Here is a 22,283-nt window from a genome sequence, read left to right as displayed (position 1 = left end):
TCAGCAAAAGCACGCATGCATACCTAAACATTTTGTCCACATATCTATGTTAAAAGTAGTATTTCTCTTTCTCGAGTTTTGTTACGGCGTTAAAAAATAAAAATATCTCCTTGACTTGTTATGCTCGTTGCTCATGGGCTGACACATTACGAAAATGGTTGTAAATTCCTGAAAATTAAATCTGAAACAAACAAAAAAATAGTAAAGTGCTAATAGGAAGTATGATGTATTCAGTAAAGGTACAGCCCACGAATGCAAGCAACTGTAGAAAAATGGACACGCTCAACAGATCTCACTAACAAGCGCCAATTATATACAACAGCAGGTGGTGAACTCTAAGGGGAGGGGGGGTGCAAAAGGGGCTCTAACAAATGTTGGTGGAAAGAGGTGGGGGGGAAGGAAGCAGCTTATTGTAACAAGGAGCGAGAGACTTCCTGAAGAATCCTCCCCTTTTGCTTTGGCAAAGACAAGCTAAAGCAACTTTAATGCGACTCGCTGATTGGCTGCTGCGACCTCCAATGGCAAGCGTCCATCCCCAAACAATGCTCATTTCATAGTGTGCGAGTGTGTGTATGTGTTTGTGTATGTGTGTGTCAGTATCACTGGCTTGCGATACGAAGTCTATTTCGAGCGAGCTCCTCCCTCTTGCTGCTATTTCTGGCAGGGCGGCAGGACAATCCGGGGCTCCTGTTTGTACCCGGTTAAGACTAAGAAGTGAAATAAACGTCACCCAATACGGGTGGGAAGTCATCTAGCAGCTTTTCCGAATACCAGTGGGGATTTGTTATCAGTAGGCACGGCAGAATAAAAATATACGTTCCTCTATAAAAAGCTGCCAGCATCTCAGAGTGCGATCTTACATTAATACTGTGACAACAGTCCAAAGGGACAATATTCGAGCACTGTCTTTGAGCGGGCGGAAGATCCCTAATCCATAATTCAGGTACGTCGTGGTCTACAAAGGTGACTGCAGTGCACGGACAGAATCGGAGGGGTGTTTGTCCGGCGGTGCAGGACGAGAGGTGGATTGAAAAGGCAGACCTTCGTCAGGCAGCATCTCTCGTATGCAGGGTGGTGTGTGTTTGTGTGCACCCCCATTGGCAGCAGTGGGGTTCGAACGTTGTCCTGAGTGTTTGACAGCGATAGAGTGCACCTCCCACTAGGGAGCCCTGTTCTGTCAAGATAGTAACTTTGCAGTTATTAGTTACTTCTTGTAAACTTCATTGAACGCGACGAGTAAGGAGGAACAGGAAGACGCGCCCGTTTCTGAAGGGCTACTGTCTCTCTCCGTGGGACAATATCTTGGCGATCGCTGAATGGAGTAGGGGGCTTCTCATCGGGTGCAGCTTACTACTGCTAAAGCTGGAGTTTCAGGCATTTGGACAAAGGACTGATATTTGCAGGTCGCGGTGGCGGCCGAGGACGCTGAAAGTACTGTTGGTTTCTGATGCACTTGTGATCGGATTTCTGCTTTGTAGTGATCTGCTTGACATTCGGACAGGATCCCACATGCCAACGGTGGTGCTGCACGTTTTTTTGAAATAGTTCAGATCAGACGGCGAGCTCCTTACTGAGGCGGTGCAGCAGGTGTCGGTGGAGTCATCCAGGTTGATCTGGGAATTAGAGCTCAGCAACAAGGTGCTTGCTAACTGAGAAGGCAAACGTGGTTGGCACTAGTCCAGTTGCTTTTTTCAATGTTTGGGCCTGAGCCAGGTGGACCGGGTCCTTTGCCTAATCACCAGCAACGCGTATTGTATCCCTTGCATCCTTGGACCCTGCAGATCAGCTCTCCATGCCAGGCTTGCTTCAAATGTTAAACACTATTTATGAGTCCGAGTCTTGTTTCTCGGCGGCAGATGGGACCAAACGGAGTGGACCGACCGTAAGAACAGCCCAAGCCAGCCGTTCAGCCGACGCAGGTAAGGCTTGAACTTGCACACTTGATGGGATGAACACCAACTTCCGATGAAGTACTCGTGCTTCCTTAAGGAATTTGTGTTGACTGTTGATACGTTCCAGTCTTCCTTGTTGTGTCTTATAAAGAAACCGTATGAGAGACTTAAATCCCTGCCATTTCCTGCACAGTTCTCATATTTTGTTGCTTGCTTTGGTAGCTAATGCAAAGTGCTGTCTGGCAGTATTGAAACTCCGTAGCAGGGTTTAATTTGATGGGTTTGAGGGATGTGGCACTGCCTGCCTTACTTGATACTCAGAGGCTGCCGCTTATTTGTGTCTTCTGCAGCTTGCAGACAGCTGCACACTGAGCAGGTAAAGTTTGTGGCAAGCATGAGGAACTCATCTTGTTGCAGCTCGGTCATCAGATGTAATAGTGCAGCAGCTGCTACTGACAATTCATGTCCACTTGGTGCTGTAGTTTCTCACGTATTGATATTTTTATATTTTGCTTTCTGACTGTGGTGACAGACCTTCATACCTGTCAACCTCTTAGCACAAGGAATCTGGACAAAACCAAAAAGAGGGGGGGGGGGTGAAGGACACAAAATAGGAATAGATTTTAAACATTAATCATATAAACTTAGTTGCTTTAATAAAAGGTTTTGTGTAAGTGTGCATTTCCTGAATGACGAAGTCTGAAATTCAAATCTGTTCTCAATGATTTGCCAGGAAACCACAAATTTTATGAATGACAGATCAAAAGCATAAGTAAAAAATCTGGATGTTCTGCGAAAATGTGGGCAGTTGAGAGGTATATGTCCCACGCTCTTGAAGGGTTCATGTTAGTTGTTTGCACCTGACACTGGATTACATCCATCTTGGTAGTTGTTTTTAAAGCTTTCAGATTTCATTTATACTAAGTTTTGGTGGCTTTGTTGAGAAATGTGCCAGGAAATATTTTAGTAGAAAAAATGATTGTGTAGTGGGTTTTACAAATGGTCATTTTTGTGTTTGTATTCTTGATTTTTTTTTTTGGTGTTTTGTATTGTTCAGCTTGCTGTCATTGTATACAGATAGTTGCATCAGCTTGGACACTTAAGTAAATGGTTGTTTTCTTTTGCCATTTAAAGTACTGCAGTCAGCTGTTTTACGAAGTAGATAAACTCTTCATTAGTATAGATCTGTTTGGAAACAAGGTAATTTTGCAACTTTTTTGTAAAATAGATTTAGTTAAGTGCAAATGGGGTTGATTTCTTTAGTATGGAGTACTAACTGGTGAGCGCGTGTGGAGGGGGTGGGGGCAGTGTGTATGATCATAATGTGATGCTGTGACTCTGACCTTCTTTGATGGGAATATATCAAAATGAAAGACCTGACAACTCTTTGAAGAACAGACTGCTGTAGAAGAAGGTAAGTTTATGAGTTGTAAACCATTTGACTGTCTAGTCTCCAAATTAAGTTCCTAGATCCACATTTGCATTAGACAATAGATATAAGTAGCTTACCTCACTCAAACCCAATCTGTAGAGAACTTAGTGGGTGAGTGCAGGTGTGTATTAACAGGCATGTAATGCAAAGGTTACTGCTAGGAAGCTGGGTGTTTCTTTCAAGTGCAACCAGTACAGTGTAAGCCATTGTGTGAAAAGTTTTTCTTCTTTAATCTCTAGTTTAACATAAATCATTTGGGAGGCTATACTGAAGTATTAGTATCAAAAATGAATGCTTTTTCTAAATTTTAATATGTTTATTTTTTTCTGATACAGTTGTGTTGTATCACATTGGCCAGATGTTTTGCTAAAGTGAAGTACTTAAAAATACATAAAGGTGTGTGTGCTGTGGATACTGCAGTTTAGGAGAGGTGTTTAATACTGAGAAAAGGATTATATTGAAATGCCAAGCTTATGATCTTGGCTGCTTAAAAAGGTCAAAATGGCATTTCATGATTGTGGAATAAAACAGTTAGTTTAGGCATCCACAGGCCTAGGTATTTTACTTTATTAGCATTTATTATCCAGATCAGTAAACTTGTCCACGGACCTTTTTCTGCCACAGTCTGAGCCAAATGGCAAAGAATAGCGTACACTAATTATTTAAAAAATCAATGCACTGTGCAGTTAGCGCTTGATTAGAGTATAGTCTAACAGTATACATGTGAACGAGTAAAAGAAAATGCTCCCGTATACTTTGACTCTTGTTAGTGTCGTGCTACACTTGTGGCACCAACATTCCATGTGATTGGAAGTTAAGTGGTCTCACAAGATGAGATTGGTTAACAGTTCTTTGTACCCAGTACCTACTGCATTCTACTCATGGGGAACCTTATGTATTCTAGCTGTGGAGAACTCTGTAAATTATTGGATCTTGTTGCACTGTGGTGTGTTCATCAAATTTTAAGCAAATGGTCAAGGCTCTGCTGTTCTCTAAGGGCAAACAAGTCCCATAGTTGTTTCTCTCCCACTTTGTTTTCCATTGTTTTGTTAATGGAATTTTTTTCTGGATTATTTTCAAGCTCAGTCAAATGATTCATGCCAAGGCAGTCTGTACTAATTTTATGCTGTATATCCGTCTATTTACTGATATCCCTATTTTCTTGGTGAAGGCTTCAGTTCACCGTAGTTGCACTTTCTACTGAGTTGTGCTTTAGGAGTAAGTAAATTTAACACCACAGAGAGAGAGTCAATGAACTGTGTTTGATAACAAAAATAAAAAAAAATGGCTTGGAATATTATTAAAAACACACGCAGTTGAGAGTGATTTGTTGGTGATATTTTGTTTTTGAATTTTCAGACTGTATATTTTCTTTTGCTTTTGCAATTGAAATAGTGTTTAGAAAACACATGGTGAGTGTGGCTGCAGCCCTTCTGTGTGTGATCATTGTCTGTGCATAAGATGCTATAGTCCTTTAAGCTGCTTTGAAATTCTGCACGATCAATTAAACACCCAATAGTATTTTATAACAAGAATGTATTTCTAAATGTACATGAAGTACATTAAAGGAAACAGTGGTTGCTTAAAAATGAATCTGGAAGACCAAAAACTGATGACAGAAAAGATAAAGTCATACAGTCCAGATATAATTTGTGTTTCAGTAGAAGGACTACAGTTTGGGGGTGGAAACATGCAAATATATACACAGATTTATATAGTAGTACTAGGCTAACTGCCTTTGTGGACCATTTTAAGCCTAACCAATCAGCCCATGTGAGAATCAAACCGTGCAGCTTGTGTCTGTAAGGTAAACACCTTAACCATTATGCCACTCTCCCACTCAGACTCATGATTAAGTTGAAAAAACTTTTAAAGTAGTTAATTTTTGCACTAGGTCTCTGATTCCTGGAGCATACCTTTCAATCTGCAGACACTGAAAATGGGAACAAAGGCTCTTGGAAAAATAGGAACATCACTCAAAGTCTGAAATCTAATTATCCTAAAATCTGTATATCAAAGGGCATATAACTCTTCTTTCTTGCAGTAGGAATGTGTGATACTACTCAAAAACACGTTTGAAAAACAGGGAGTGACAAAAATTTCAGAATATAAGCACATTAAAATGTTACTCAAGTTCTTTGATAGACTTTAATGAAGTACATTGCAAAATTCTTCCATACCAGGAGATTTATTTTTGCTTCAGAAAACGGTAATTGTAAGATGTGTGTTCTCTTTTTCTTTAAATTATTGCTACTACTTGCATATTGGTCGTGTAGTGTGGTTTTCTGTGCACTAGACAAAAATCTCCTGTGATGGGGGTGATCCAGAACATTGTGTGAAAGGGGGTAAATCAAGCCTGTAACTAGGGATATACCTCTAAAATAAGCACTTCCAAAATCAGTCCTGAAAATAGGAACGTTCCTCCAAAGTAGGCTTAGTTGAGCAGTTTGTCCTGGAGTGTACTGGTTATACAGAAGGGATATACCTCTAAAATAAGCACTTCCAAAATCAGTCCTGAAAATAGGAACGTTCCTCCAAAGTAGGCTTAGTTGAGCAGTTTGTCCTGGAGTGTACTGGTTATACAGAACACCCAGTCACAGTGTTTGTCATTAGCACCAATTTTCACATGGTGCCAGTAGTTCAATTAGTTGAGTTTATTTTCTTAATCTTGCTAGTTGTATCCACTGTCTGCCAAAAGTTCTGCTTTGGGTTCCGCTTACCAAAGCACATGACTTTGCACTGCATTAGCTTAGACTATCAAGGCCTCCAGATCCATGCTTCCTTGAGTCCCACAGTGACTTGGCGTTCAGAAACTTTATGAGCGGTTCTTTTAATAGTTTTTTGTTGGATTTTCTATATTGATGTTTCTTGGGTATTCTATATGCAACAGAACCTGAATTCTCACTATGCAGCTGAAAGATTTCCGTTTGCGATACATCTGTGGCTTCAAACGACTTTTTAATCTAGTGGTCCTACTGTGGCATTGAATTACAACTTTCAGGATAGTTTATTGGAAAACCTGGGCCTTCTGCCTCGTATCTTCTTCTTCATCTCCTTTTCATTATCTTCCTTTGAGAAGATGATATAATTTCGTTTTCATCCCCCACACCATACTGTTCCCTCCCAGGCAGGTAACTCTCCAGTCTTTCCTTGTTGAAGAGTGAGACAGTCTACTTAATAAGGTGTCTTACTCTGATTATAGTATCCGCAGGCTTCCCCCAACATACCTTTGTTGGAGGGTCCCCTTTTTGTCCTACTGATTATCCTTTGTGTTATTTCATTATTTGTTCTCTTCTGGTAGTCCAGGTTCTGTCTTAGTTTTCTTGACCATTCTTCAGTGCCCTATGAACCATTGTCCACGTTCTGTCTTACTTTCTTGACCATTCTTCAGTGCCCTATGAACCATTGTCCACATTCTGTCTTACTTTCTTGACCATTCTTCAGTGCCCTATGAACCATTGTCCACGTTCTGTCTTACTTTCTTGACTATTCTTCAGTGCCCTATGAACTATTGTCCACGTTCTGTCTTACTTTCTTGACCATTCTTCAGTGCCCTATGAACTATTGTCCACGTTCTGTCTTACTTTCTTGACCATTCTTCAGTGCCCTATGAACTATTGTCCACGTTCTCTTACTTTCTTGACCATTCTTCAGTGCCCTATGAACTTTTTTCTTTGTCAGTGTATTTTTCACGGACTTTAACAACTTTTTCTGCTTCCTTTATGAACTTTAAGATGGTTTTCATTTCTTTGTTTTTTTTCACATGAAATACTGTGAAGTCTTGGAACTTACCAAATGCAAATGTTCAGGACCCCAAATATTTGCAATATGGGCATTTATCGTTTTAAACATTCCTTACCATTGCAATATAATTTCCTTGATTTGTTTGTGTCACTAACAAGTCAAGATTCCCTGTGCTGGATGATGGCTGGATAGTATTAGATGCTTTCTTGTGGGTGTGTCCCTTGACTACTGAAGAATTTTTAAGTGGACATTTGAGTCATCAAATCCTAGGCATCCATGGTCTATATTTGAATGTGACTTTCAGAATGGTATGAAATGTAGCACCCTGATCTCTGTGTCTGCTAGATCCATTTCACTTATGTCAGTGCTATGTGACATCAAGGCAAATGCACCAATGTAACAATTTATTATAGTTATTTATTTTTTGCATACTTTTTATTACATTCCATTAGAGAGTCTTCTACCTGACTATGTCATCTTTGTCACATTCTCTCACAAGCCATAAGTTCATCTTTGTTTTATTTCCTAGAAATTAATCCCTCAGTAGACCCCCCCCCACATCTCCAGTGAGCAGGGTCCTGTCTGAGGTGGATGAGTTACCAAACACTTGATTTCTTGTCCACAACTGTGAAACATTTCAACTGTTTCCACATTTGTAGTTATATTTTTGTGTAACAAGCTGACGGGCAGGAAATGGACATTGTGGTACTAGTCTGGCTCGACCTAAAGTTGTGGATCTTTCCCAGTTATGATGTTGCTGTCATGTTCAAGGCATTTGTACAAATAACTTTGAAAGCCTGCAGTGGGTTTCACCCTTCTGCCTTCCAGCATCAGAGGACTGAAGTTTGTTTCCTAATCCTAGCTTCTGGATTCATCATGGGAAATGCTACATCTATGCTAATGTGCCATCATTAAACATGAAAACTAGCTGAGATCTACACATTGACCTAAACCCAGGTAGTGTTGTGTTACATGTTTAACGCACCTGAGATCAGGAAGTGAGTGTGTATCATGTGTGGTGTTTGTGGATACTTCAGTGCTTGTGTTGACTGTATTGTAGCAAAGTACATATTGAATTCTCCTCAACTCCAGCCTTATCTGTGTAGTTAGGCAATAGGTGAGAAGTGGGAGTTAACTATCCATGAAAGAGGATCATAACATGTTTAGCTGCTGTCTTCATCTGTAGCTGTCTGAGAAGTGGTAACATAAAGGGAAGCAGTTTAATGCAACATTTGAAGCAGAACTGTACGCCATCCTATTGTTTGTTTCTGCTAGTCATGTGACATTTATAAATTCATTCTGGAAGTCCTGTACAAGGAAGGAAGCTTAGACATACAAAAGATGACAAGAACAAAGCAACTTTTCCTTTGTTAAACTATATGTTCCATGTAAACAATGCATTTTGATGAATGTTTTAATTTAGTAGTGTACTTTACTCTCTGCATTGTCATCCTCACTTTTACATTTTTTAACTGTTCCGTATGTTTTGATCTGCTACATTGCAGTTTCCTTTTCTTCCTGAAATATTTCCTTTAAAAAATGGGAATCCTGTTGTGTTCCCTTTGACACTACCTGTTCGAATAAACAGGACTTTTTTTTTTAAAATAACTGCACACTATAGTCTTGGGGGTTGGTTATACAAAAGTTAAGGTCTTTAATTGCATTCTGCAGGTCAAAATATAACTGTTCCAGAGTTTGGTTAAGTGTATGTCTATGTTCTCTATATGATCGCAGATGAGCTTGGTTACATGATTTCACTTCAGAGTTAAAAAGGATGCTCTGATTAATGCTACAGATTGTTGGAAGATTATCCAGTTAAAGACAATAGATGACTCTGTGGCCCACATTTGAATTTGATGTTCCAAGTGTATATTGCATATAATGTGATGGCAGGGTAAGAATTATTTTTTGGATACAGCTGTTGCTGCAAGCGCCATTACTGCAGCTTGATGCTACACCAGTGTCCATGGCACAATGGTGGCGTATCCACTCTGAGCTGTTTTGAGTCAGTTAGATCAATACAGTTTGTGGGGTTCCTAGTAGGAATTGTAACTGGTTTGTATGCAAGGTACCATATGTCAAACACAAATTGTGAATACTCAAAATGTTGAAAATATGATGTACTAGAATCACTATTCACAAGAACTGCACTACAAAATCTAGTTCTGAAAAAAAATGAAATGGTAATTGCTTAGTAACTGATGTAGACATTTTTGTAGGAGGGCTTTGTCACCCTGTATTGGTTGCACTCTTTGCCTGTGAATGTACTGTCTTGGATTAAGGTTTATTTCCATGACATTTTTGTCTTTGTTTTGTGGTATTGATGTACAACTTTTGTCTCATCTTTTCCTGACTTTACTTGTTTATGACAAAAACATAATATGTCTATTCTTTTTTATCAGACAGATTATATTATGTGATTTTACTTCTTGAGTAAAATAAGTGTACTGCTAAGTATATTGTAATATCAATATTGTGACTTGTTTAAAATTCATGGTTATTTTTTAAAAGTTTCTTATGTTTCTGCGAATTAGTATTCACACAATGGTAGGAAAATGGTAATTATCACAGACTGCCTTAGATAAGAGTTTTGTGCAAGATTACTTATATATACAGTGCAGTGTTCACAGGTAACACATTTGCAAAGTATTTTTTGTCATCTAAATGCTCTGTGTTTATATATTTGTTGTTGTGTGGTTCTTATAGGTAGTCATTTTGGAATCCTGGTTGAAATAGTGTTTAGCTGACTGAGCTTTTCACAATTATTTCTGATGCAGAATGACAATTTTCTACAGGGGCGATGTAAAAATTAGGTATTTGGTATTTATCACTGAAAATTTATAGAACCTCAGACATTATTTTGTCTGAGAGATGTTGAAGATGTATCGCATAGTTTTCTAATTGTGATTTAATGACTCTGTAAATTGTGGACTACAGAAGCCATGTTGTGTTGTAACTAATTACTCTGTGTGTGTTTCATTGGTAGAGCAGTGAGAAAGATTTTGAAATAGGATGTAGTTAATATCATGAAAATACAGTAATTTAACAGTGCCAACATTTATAAAAGGTGCAGGTTCATGCAGGAAACTGAACAGGAAAGATAAAAACTATAAAAGCAAACCTATTTACAAATGGTGTAAAAATAACATAATAGCTGCTTTGCAGATACTGATGGAATGACAAAGCAACAGATCTTACTGGGGTTAAATGGTACCAGCCCCATCAGTCAGCATTCATTTTAAATGTTTTTTTTTTTTTTTATAAGACAGAGTGAGCACATAATCATAGTTGCTAAGTTTTATGACAGTATGTCAATACAGTAAATGAATTAAATGGGACAGGGGATGCTTATCTCCATTCCTCCACCCTCCCATAACATATCACCTACTGTCTGGTTCACCTGTCACCTGCATCACAAAGTTACCACTCAGATGTGTGCTTTTGTCCTTTGACTCTTTTTGTATGCATTCAGTCGGTAAGCATTGTTTGCTGCTGTTGTTTTTTTCTCTCTTTAATTGAAAATTAGAAACATGAAGTTTGACACCCCCACACTTAGCAGAAACCTTCAAATTACTTGTGTAGACACATTTTAATGGAAAAACAACATAGTAACAAGTGGAAGTTTAATAAAAGTGTAATTTAACATCTGTAATAGTTAATAAGTCTGAAAAACTCTGGTTAGTGAGCGAAAGTGCTTCCTCCTAATATGTCTTTGACATCAGCATTAAAACATTAAGATCCATACAGTTCATCTGAAAAATTACATTCATTTAGCCTTTCACTAAGCCTGGGTAATAGTTTGGGTAAGTTGGGTAGGTAAGAAAGCTTGTATATCTGCCATTTGGGAGTTTCATCTCCATAACCTACAGGACATAACCTGGAAGTGAAAGCTTTGTCAGGTTACTGTAGCGTCTTCCCATTACTCGCAATCCACAGCATGTAAGGATTTGTCCTTGCATCTTCAGCAGCACGTTGTAGTTTTCACTCTACAAAATGGCTCCAAGCTGCTGCTCTGTTTTAAGAGTTGTTGCAGTTTTTTTCCCTCACATTTGGCTTTTCCTACTTTTTTTGAATACTTTTATTTTTTAGATGATTTTGTTCTGTTTTTGTACATGATTCCTGTTATTGTTCTGTCAGATTTTGGTTATGGCTGCTAGTCAGTTGCCCCTTTTTATTGCTTATAAAAGGAAATTGGGCTCCCAGTCCTTCAACATACATAAGTGCAGGGCTGCAATCCACCCCCAAATAGGATAAGCATATTAAGTGTGTAAAATGTCTTGTAGAGGCATAACTTATGGGGACTGCAGCATTTCTGTGGAATTCCAGCCCTTTCTTCTTAAGGAAAAACAAATGTTTAGAGCTGGAAATGCCACTATGGGAATTTCTTATTCTGAACTCCATTCCAGGACTTCCCCTTCCTTATCTAAACCCTTTCCTGAACATCCCCCAACAGCAAAAACATTCTGTTAGACAAAGATGTAGTTCCAGTAATGGAAAAAAAAGCCTAAACTGTTAGTAAAACTGTTTCTAATAATGTGCTACATGTTGCTTTCTCTGCTGTTTCACTAATATATATATTGGAGGTATAGAAAACTATAAAAGGACAGCTTCATTAACTCAGCATTCTGCAATTGTCACTTCTGTTTTGTCTTGACCAGAGTTCAGGATTCTCCATTTTTCTTCCTTTGCCTTCACTGGGCCTTGCAGGTCTGTTTGGACTGCAGAAAGTTATGACAGGCATTCTTCATGCTGCAGCAGATATGGTCTCCATGTCTACCCCACTAATGTTGGGGGCTTGAGAACACCTTTGTTGCCTGCCTTCTGACCATACTTCTGCCTTTCCTCACCAAGTTCAGTCTGAGCCCCTGTACCATCTTGACCACTGGTTGACCCATTGACACTGTTGATGACATTGATTAGAAGTCATCAAAAGAAAGGAGTGCAGGAAACAGTGGGAGATAGAAAAGAAAGACCAGGCTAAGAAGGAATACTGGTTGGCTAAGAGAGGAATTGCAGTAGCAAAGAATAAGGCATCAGAGGTACTCTGCCATCTTCTGGAAAGTGATGCAGAAGATGGTACAAAGAAACTATATCAGGTTGCAAGACAAAAACAGAAAGATAAAGAAGATAATTAGACACCCTTCATAAGGGATGTCAGCAACAACCTACTCACCAGTCCATAGGACATCACAGGCAGATAGAGTATTTTCTGCAGCTTCTGAATGAAGAAACCCCACAGAAGCTGTACTGACCCAGACGCAGCCTAGGATGAAAGAGGAGGAAACCCAACCTAGAAAAAGAAGTAAGACCAGTACTAACAGAAATTAAGTTGGAGAAAACAGCAGACTTGGATGAGATCACATAAGATGTGATCAAGATGTTGGGTGAATGGAATGCAAAACTGAAGACAGAAGGGATGAAACTAAATCTAGACAGATAAGGCAATTGCAATGGCAGCAAATGATGGAAATCAGAAGAAACTGCAAATTGAGGTAGGGGGAAAAGGTGGAACACATTAACAGGTTTAAGTCTGGGAAGGATGATTTGAGGAGAAGGGAAATCTGAATGAGTAGGTCAGAGCTAGAATTAGAGGGGCTGTAGTCAATTAGCACAAAGTCCATGACAGTACCAAAGAAGCTGTAAAGTAAGGTATACAAAAAAGTGGTGTGACCAATACTACTGCATGGTACAGAAACCTGGGCAGTAAAGGCAATGCAGTTGAGAAGCTAAAGGTGATGGAGTTGAAATGCATGAGATGGGTGGTAGTATGCACACTGTGGGACAGGTGAAGAAATGAGGACATTAGAGCAGAGGCCAAAGTAGCTCCAATTACAAGGAAGGTCAAACAGAACCGAAAGTAGGGTGGTTTGGGTACATGTGCAGAAAAGCAGAAAACAGTCTGGTGAAGAAGATTTGGGACAGACAGGAAGAAGGCAAGAGTAAATGAGGATGTCCAGCAAAGAGGTGGATTGATTGTGTAAAGGAAGACCTATGACAGTCAGGCATGACTGTCAAATAGGGTAGGAAAGTGGCGTTGAATCAAGATAGCGAGAGAACAAGACATGGCAACAGTTGACCTGACACCCTGACCTCCTGTAGAAAATGGGAAGAGGGGGTTTTATGATGGTGAGTAAACTCAACTGTTTGGCATAAATGGATTTGGTCTAGGCCTCCCTTCAGTCAACCCCTGCTTTGACATGGGACAATGATTTATGTCTTTGGGTTGATCTTGGCCTCTTCTGTATTGGGACTGAATAATCTGTCCCAGATGTTGGACTTTTGATGTTCAAAGTCAAGTGTGCTAGGCACAACTGATCTGTTAATGGCTCCCTTAACCTCAGTGATCATCTCTTTGAGCCTTGGTCTCCAGCTTTTGGCTGTTGTTAGCCCTTTGCTTTTGTCTTTTACTTGAGGTCATGGTTGATTCCAGTGCCAACAGTGTGGGCTTCCCTATTTGAAACTCCCCCCTTGATGTTTCAGACTGTCACTCCCCTTAGACCTCTTCTTGCTGGACTGTCTTTCAACCAGTTTTTTACATTCTGGGATGGGGAGATGGGTTGGGTGACTTGGCAAGGGAATGCTTGGAGAAGGCCTGAACCAGCTACAACCCTGAGTCAAAGAAAACATCTGATTCACCTGTATGCTTTGAGATTGAAGGATCAGCATCCTGCTGTATCCAAAAACATCTGTAGATTTTCTAGCTATTACTTGTAGAATGCAGCTCAGGGATGGCACAGGTGGACGGTCTGCCCTTGCACTAACAGATCAGCAATCTTTCCAAATCACTCAAGTCAAAAGAGCTGTGTGGCTGGTGAGCAAGGGTGTGTGTTAGAGATAACATAAATACATAGTGTTGGTGTTCAGGATGCTTGGTACACCGTTTGAAGACCAGAGTTCAAATCCCCAAAGTTGCCATTTGCTGACTGTGAGATCTTAAGCAAGCTGTTCAGTACTTTACCTCTTTAAGAAAAAAAAGGATTATGCTGTTAGCAGACCTGCATGGATAACATAACTAGTTACGAAAATAAAGGCATCGCAGTTCTGTAATATTTATCATTACTCTCTCACAGCACTTGTCTCTCCTGTTTATCTCTCAGCTGGAATGCCTTGTTTGTGAAATTTGCTTGTCCTTGCTCTCTGTCTACAAGGGTTTTTCCCAGGTGCTCTGCTTTCCTGATGCATCCCAAAGACATACGTTGCATAAATTGATGTAACTTCATATTGCTCATAACGGTGTTACCATGTGTGTTAGTATGTGTGCATGTGTGTGTGTTAGTTCGTGTGTGTTAGTAGGTGTGCATGTGTGGTGTTAGTATGTGTGCATGTGTTGCTGTGTAGGTAAATGCATAGAGTCTGAGATAGACTGGCATCTTAGCCAGGATTATTTTTTCTGCCTTGTGCCTTGCAAGTGCTGTGATTGGCTTTGGCTCCTTATGTGACATTAAATAAGAAAAATGGTAAATGTGGAATGAATGAATAAATAGGCATACAGACCAAGTGCCATACCTCTCAAGTGTCCAGATTTTTACAGAATGTACAGATTTATGCTGCATATATTTGGTCTGTTCTTCATAAAATGTGTGGTTTTCTGGCAAATCACTGAGAATTGACGTCACTAAATATTGACATACACTTTAGTTTCAGACTTCATATCCTTTAGAAAAATGCATGCTAGTACAAATCCTGCTATTCTAGCATCTTTCTAAGTGTATAAGAGCAATATTTAAAATATGTTCCTATTTTTTGGGCCTTTGTTCCCCTGTTATTGTAAACCTTGTTCAGACTGAGTTAAGAGGTATGGTGAGTTCCTGTGATCTGTATCCTTCTTGCATCATATAGAGAAGTGTTCAGTGAGACACAGACATCCATATATTATTTACCAAATGATTCTATAATATTTATATTTGGTTTATTCAATGTTTTAGATTTTTGTGGTATTGATAATGGTGTAGGAATAATGTAGCATTTTTTTATTTTATTTTCAGATTTCATTAGTCCTCTTTGTTGTAATGACTAGATCAGTTCTCGTGAAAGTTGTGAGGTTTGATGACAGCAGCAGTCATTTAATATTCACCCAGCAGTCCTTAGTATTAATGCTGTCTCCCTCCACCATGGTGTATTTTCAGCAGTGCTTTAATTGTTCCTGTTTTTACAGCTTAGTTTGGAACTGTAAAAAATTGAAACTATTTAAAGCCAGATTGCTTTCTTCTTGCTCTCTGTATCCTGCCTTTCAGTTTGTCCCTTAGTAACTGTAGTTACAACAGAGGTGTCCTTGGTGTCAAGCGGATTAACCATGTGATTGGAGCCATAGTTTTGCATTAATTCATTTTCACTGCTTATGCTACTATAAGTGGAAGGCTTGGTTGTGCTGTACTTGGGTGTATGGCATAGTCATCCTTAATTACTGTGGCATGTACTGACCTGCTAGGATGCATAGTCACTGGTCAGGATGCTACTCTGCTCTTTTTTCCTGTTCTGTTTTTCTCATGATGATTTGAAGTAGAACATTTTCTTTTTATTTATACATGTACCTGTGACAGAGAAGTATCTATCTTTGGAGGTCTGGGTATATTTGAATCTAAAGTCCACGTGGTCAATGTTTACAAAAAAATAAATTTTGAGAGGTAGATAGAGGCCAGCTACACAGTTTATAGGAGGAAGGTACCTGACAGTTTGGTATTTGGTGTCAAATACACCTGTTCAGATTCAGAGACCTAAACATAGGTCACCTTCTAAAAATACAATGCAAACAAAACAGGATGTTGCGGCTGTGAGCATGGTTTCCTTTTTCAGGCTGTACTGCTCAGCATTAGATGAATGACAACAAGGGCCATTTTTAGTTTGTTCTAACATTAATTTTTTGATACTGTAGGTTTGATTTCGAGGGGAATGCCATTAGGACTGCACGGCATGAGGGGGTACATATTCAACTTGGATGACTCAACCATTTATCTCATTTAGTTCCTGAAGCCAAAACAAGTTGGAAAACAGAACAAGGAAAGATTTCAAATTATTTTTTTCAGCTGCTAAGAGCATTCACTTCCCTATTACCATCATGGCTCAGCATTTACAGTTTTCCTGACTGCCACTGAAGCTACTGATTTTCTGTTTCAGATATTTTTGTACGTATTTATTTAGATACTTTAGTTGTATTTGCAGCATCTTGCTTTGTTAAAACTCGTGAATCTAGAACCATTTAAGTATCCGGACTATTTGTGAAATTATAGCTTTTTGTTTTATTCATATTAAGAAGCTCTGTCTTCAAGCCATTTCTGTATGGACAATCGTGCATGTGGTTGAAAAGGTGTGAAACTTTGTAACCTGCAATTGTTTTACTCTCACTGTTACATGTATTTGAACTGGCCGGGGAAAAAAAAACATTAAAATTTTTACAGAAACCTTTTAGGACATGTCATGTTGTGGACACAGTAACTAGTGTCTTCTAGGCAGATTCTAGTATACAGGTAAAGAAAGGTATATGTAAATATGAAGTACATATAGACATATTGAGCCTAATCCGATTTCTTGGGGGTGACTACAGAGAAATTTTCTGTGCCGTGTTTAGTATGCAGCATAGTTTTTTTGTATAGCTGGTGCGATTTTAAATACTTTTCTTCATGTTTGTGACTTGGTGCTTTTATCCAGTACATTCAGAAAGAGTGATTTTATGTTTTAGGCAGGAGTGTAAGCTTTGTGTTGCTTCTTTTTGCAGTGCAGAAAACAGCATTTTTAATTGAGTTATCTTTACCTGAAAAATAAGTAATTAAATATGGGATCGTGCTTTTCTCTGTAGGTTAGCGGTATAATCCTTTCCTCATTTTGGTAATGTGAATAACTTTCGGACCGCTTTAAGTGAGCCTTCTGTAATGGTAGCAGGTAGCTGATGACTTTCTTTCAGTGACATTCAGCCTGTGCATTCCTCCAAAAATGAGAGCATTTTTAATGCTTTTTGAATGTCAGCATCATTTCTAAACTTTTAAGTGCATTTCCTTGTATTTTAATTTAGGATTTTATTTTGACAGTAGGATTCGGGGGCTTTCCATCATTGCTGTGTGTGTGTGTCTGTGTGGTGGGGTGGGTGCTGCTGCTTTCACTCCAAAGAAGGACACCTAGGATACTCGCGGCTGCATTTAAAGAAGAATACAGCTGTTTGAATTACATTCTCTTGAACATAATGCTGTTTCAACCCAAGTATCCTGATTTACATCAGATCTGTTGTACATGGTGTTGTAGGATTTTGTCAGACAATTCACCCAACTTCTTAGAGCTCCCTTCTCATCCTCTGCCACGCCTCGGTGGTTGTGGGTAGCACTGTGAGCAGCCCTGTATAAGTGCACAGATGGGATGCTTCATTTTACTCTGGTGTCCCATGTGACAGCTGGCATTCTGAATTTGATCGCCATTTCTATGTTATGGGGAGGGAGGGAGGACTGAGCATGTCAAATGCTTCTTCTTAGTGGATGGCAGGATGGAGGAGCACATCTATAGAAGTATCTCTGTGTGGATGGCCAGAAATGGATATGCAGCTTGGGGGATGGGCGAGACATACATCACTGCGCTTCTCCCACTCTACAAGCTGTTCTTTGCAAAGATTGAAAAGATAAAATAGCATCAGCTTGCAGATAGTGTTGCATCAAGCACTGGTGTGTACTGCTTCTTAACTGCCCACTGTACTAACCCAGTAATGCATTCAGTGTTTTGGGCATTTAATCCCCAGGCTTTTCATCCATCCACACAATACTGGAAGAACTTGGTAAGTGTTGGGTTTGAATACCAGGTTGCAGTTTAGGAGAAACAGCAGGTGCTAGGGTAGATTGGTATCTCTAGGTGAAATATATTGCATCCAAAAAGTGATAGTGGGAAGGTTGAACTGAAATACCAGAAACATTTCTTCATCATTGGTGTCTATATCCAGCTGATTTTTTTTTACTTTGGATATCTTTTTTTCCAGGTTAGGTAGTTAATTACATGCACAGAAACTGCTGTTCTTGCACAACTTGTTCACTGAATTACTCCTTTTGTCACTCTTGGGCGAGAACCGGCAACAGGAAGTTGGACACTCCTGTTTCATGGAGAAAACAAGCCGCCATGAATATGTACCTTTTAAGATGCAGTCTTGCTGTCTACAATGTCTAGTCTTCTCTTTTTTGAGTGACTAATTTGTTCTGCTGCTTTACTATACCCAAATAATGCCATAATAGATCGTTATTAATCCCTCTGTGGTATACCTGTTAACCTCTTAGCATTAGAACTCTGGACAAAAATTAATGGGGGGGTGAATGCCCCTAATCAGGGACAAATTTCAAATCTTGTTATAAACTTACACATTTGCTAGAATAACAGATTTTGCATTAGTATTAATTTTCTGAAGAATATCTGAAACTCAAATGTCTCAATTGGACCAAAACTATGAGGCAAATATTTGGATATTCTGCAAAATTCTGGACAGTTGGCAGAATGCTGCTTGGCTGTTTGATTCCTTATCCTAATCTTTATATCAGAGGTGTACTGGTACTGACAGAAATTTCAACGGAAATACTGAAATTGCTGAAGTAATAATAATTTTGCTGTTTCGTAATATATAGCTTTTTTCCTTAAATATATGAGTACAGTGTCAAATCTTTAAGGAGAGCTTTTTGCTCTTTTACCAGTTTCATAATGTAGCTTTTTTTCTTTAAATGTGTAAGAATCCAGTGCCAAATCTTTAAGGACTTTTGGCTTTTCAAGTTTCAGGTAGAGTTACTTGCTAAGGCCTGCGTTTCAGGCACACTCAACAAAATGTTTCTTATGTAGCAGACATTGTGCTTCCCACATTTTCCTGGGTGAGAGGGAACTTTTTATTGGTAATATGCAGAGGTTGATGGGCATTCATATTTGATAAACTTGTACAGAAAATTAAGTAATAGACTCCTTTGTTTAACTCTAGTTATCCACCCATCTATCAATTTTCTAAACTGGTAGTCATGTTGAGGGTTATTGTGGTAGCAAGCTTAGCAGGATAGACCAGACATTTCTAGCCTTAACAACAGCCTCCAGCTCTTTCTGCGGAATTTCACAGGTGTTCACATTCAGCTGAGTGGTATATTCCCTTGAACACATCCTGGGTTTACCCTGGGGCCTCCTTTTAATAGGCCAGGCCTGCTACACAATCAGTGGAAGATGCACCGAGAGCATCCTCACAAGGCACTCAGACTACCTTGGCTGACTGCTGTTAATACAGATGAGATCTTTTCAGACTGCTGACCTCTTCATTTTATCACAGGGAATGATCTTGGCTACACTGCAAAGGGACTGCATTTCTGGGCCTCTCAGTCACTACCTAAGGGCCCATGACCATTGATGATGGTAGGGACCAAAGACCGACTTGGTAAACTGCAAGGTATGCCATATGAGTAACCTCTTGCTTTACCACCACACTCAAATGTGGTACATGCGGTACTGCTTCCAGTGTACCTCTCTGCATTCTCCCTGTTCCTTCTGCATTCACTTTTGAATATAACCCCAAAATACGTCACCTGAATAAGCTGCTCCCATCTGATCTGCTAAGGGTAATCTACTCTTATCTTGGAGAGAACTATGACCTGTGACTTGGATGAGCTGATTTTCATTCTCACCACTTTGCACTCAGCAGTGATTCACTGCATTGTATGGTAAAGATCATGGTTGAGGTGGGCAGGGTAGCTTTATCTTCAAACAACAAAAGATGCCATCTACTTGTATCTAGACTGAATGCCTTTTAGACCTTGGCAGCACCTTGATATGATATACTGTTGATGAAAACAAAAACAGCAAGGGAGACCACCCTTGGCAGATCCCTGATCCAAATTTTGAATGTATTTGACTTGACGTAGAGAAAACACGGACAGATTCTCATGCCTCAAATTTGTGGATCAGATGGCCTGCAGTAGCACCCCTGGGACCCCATACTGTTGCAGCTCTTCCCACAAGAAATTCTAGGGTACACTGTCCTGTGCCTACTGTGTAGTCCAGAAAATACATGTAGACAGTATTGTTAAACTCCCATGAACCTTCAACATCTGTGCAAGGGCAAAGAAGACACCAAAGGTTGCTGGTTAAATTCCATTAGAAGTCAGCCTTTCAGTGATTGTGGCCTTCCCTTAGTGGACTGATTGTATGCCCTTACGGTCCTTAGGGTTTGGGTAGGGTACCCCTTGGAAATAGCTTTTTAAAGAAGGGCTAGACCGTCACTGATGCATTGTGCCTGGTAGTTTATGTAAAGAATTATTCCACTAATTTGGATACTTTTGAGATTTGGCTTGACTTGATACCTTGTGAAAAGACATGGCACACTGTTTAATTGGTAATGATCTTGCAATTACAATGTTATTATAAAAGAAATGCCAACCAAAAAGTGATTCTAAAATCAAGCTAGCATTTATTTAATGATTTGTAGTGGAAAATTACACCTAATAAGAAGAGGCCTACCTTCTGCAACTAGTAGGACTTGCTTAACTGACATTAGGGCTGCTGAGTAGAAAAAAAAATTTCAAGGATGCTAAACCATTCCCTTTCCAGTCTTGTGTCACTTGGCCTGCTCTCTCCCTCTCTCTCTGTCTGTCACCAGTGTTTACATGCTAAGAAAAAGCTTTGGCTGAGGAAAGAAAGGCCCCATGCTGCCTTTTGAAAACTAACAAATACTGGTGTGTTTGCAAAGCAAGAATAGTCATATTTGTTTTTTGTTTTTCTCTTGTTCATCATCCCTGTTACTTTTTGTGGAAATTATTTCTCCTTTCTCTTAATGCTAGTCCCAGGCTTAGATTAACAAATGCAACATCCTTTTCCATGTTTAGGAAACTTACTTGTGGATCCCAAAGGTGACAGGTACGTTAGATGTCTGTGCTGCTTAAGTACCCAGCATGATACCTGCAGATGTTCTGTCTGTAAAGGGTGTAATAATGCAACCAAATGCAGGTACCACAAGGCCATGGAAAACCTACTTTACCAGGAGCTAGGCACATTACAGAGAAGACCACTGTTCCGCTTCTTGGTCGCGTCCTCTTTTGCTTCAGTAGTGTCAGTGAAGAGAAGAGTTTTGAAAAGTCTGGATTTCTGCTGTGAATTGCTGAAGAAGCCTCACCTGCTGCACAGGTATAACATCAGCATAGAATACTGTGGCTGGAAACCTCACTTCACAAGGGCAGGTTTGCTTCTGGCAGGGGAGTCTGTAAAGTCCCTCACTATTATAGTTCTAGAACTAATATCTCCTTTCTCTCTAGGGCCACAGGATCCTTTATCTTCAAAATATGTTTGCTGTGATCCTTTGCAGGATTCCTTCATCCTTCCTGATACAGATTTTGACCAGGTAGCTTTTGCTTTAAGGCATTTTGGCAGCAGGAGTTCTGAAGACTGGTTTGTTGATCCTTCACTCCCAGATTCCTTCTTTTCCCCTTATGGTTCCATTGTTTGTGCCAGCAGACTTGACAGTCTCACTGCTGATATTTCCAGCAATCTGCAGTCTGGTCACTGCTGCTGAACTCTTTTTGGTATTATCTTATTCAGAATCTGCCCCTTTGAAATCATTGGCTGTTGTGCTGGTGTTGTCCATTTCAACATTTTGCATTTCATTGGGTCCAGTATTTCTGCTGTTGGTTTCATGGATGTTAGTGGTTTTGACTGTAATTTTGGCACTCACAGTGCATGTTATCCAGTTTCTTAGGTTAGTTATGAACTCCAGTCCAGATTACAGTCTTTCTAGGATCTGTGATCCCAGGCTGGTATTCCGAATCTCTGGCTGTCTTTCTTCTTACCCTTTCTTCTTCCGTAGTGGAGATCTCCTAGTGGCACCAGTTGCCAGAAGATCAGTAGATGCCTTAGATTCTCAGCCACCTCCAAGTGATTTCATAAGTGGTTATGGTAGTCCACTTACCTAGAGCCTGAAATCAACTCCTACAGAGGACCTTGATGATAAAGTAGCCAACCGCACTTCTCCTCCACTAGATGACCCCTAGACTTGGGGAGATTCTGTTTTTTAATGTAGTAATACTGCAGCTGGTCATTTTTCCTCACAAACTTTGGCGATCCATCCTTTACCAAACATTGTGTAGGATGCCACGGATTGCACGGAACACTCTTCCCAGTGTAACTTGTGTCCCTAAGAAGGCAGATAGGATTTTCTTGCCTCCTAGGGAATGTTCATTTTGGGCAGAAATTTCCTAACCTGTCATCACTGTCTTGGAAGCCATCCTTCAAAGTTA

At 39.7% G+C, this 22,283-nt stretch overlaps 1 protein-coding gene across 2 annotated transcripts in view; it reads left to right on the top strand.

Annotated features, from left to right (window-relative positions):
• HDAC7 (histone deacetylase 7) overlaps positions 1–22,283 on the top strand; it is a 1,116,899-nt gene that overhangs the window by 525,536 nt on the left and 569,080 nt on the right. The window contains exon 1 of one of the 2 annotated variants that reach the window (XM_044083871.1): positions 563–1,919. The exons of the other annotated variant lie outside the window; for it this stretch is intronic. Within the exon in view, the coding sequence (XP_043939806.1) occupies positions 1,793–1,919 (127 nt within the window). The 5' untranslated portion in view covers positions 563–1,792. Of the gene's footprint in view, positions 1–562; positions 1,920–22,283 lie in introns of those variants that run through there. 2 annotated transcript variants of the gene reach the window in all.

Source organism: Protopterus annectens, chromosome 9.part0, assembly GCF_019279795.1.
Source record: "Protopterus annectens isolate FY-2018-M chromosome 9.part0, PAN1.0, whole genome shotgun sequence".
NCBI lineage: Eukaryota > Metazoa > Chordata > Ceratodontiformes > Protopteridae > Protopterus > Protopterus annectens.
Note: the sequence above shows the minus strand (reverse complement) of the source record. Positions and strands in the feature narration are given on the sequence as shown.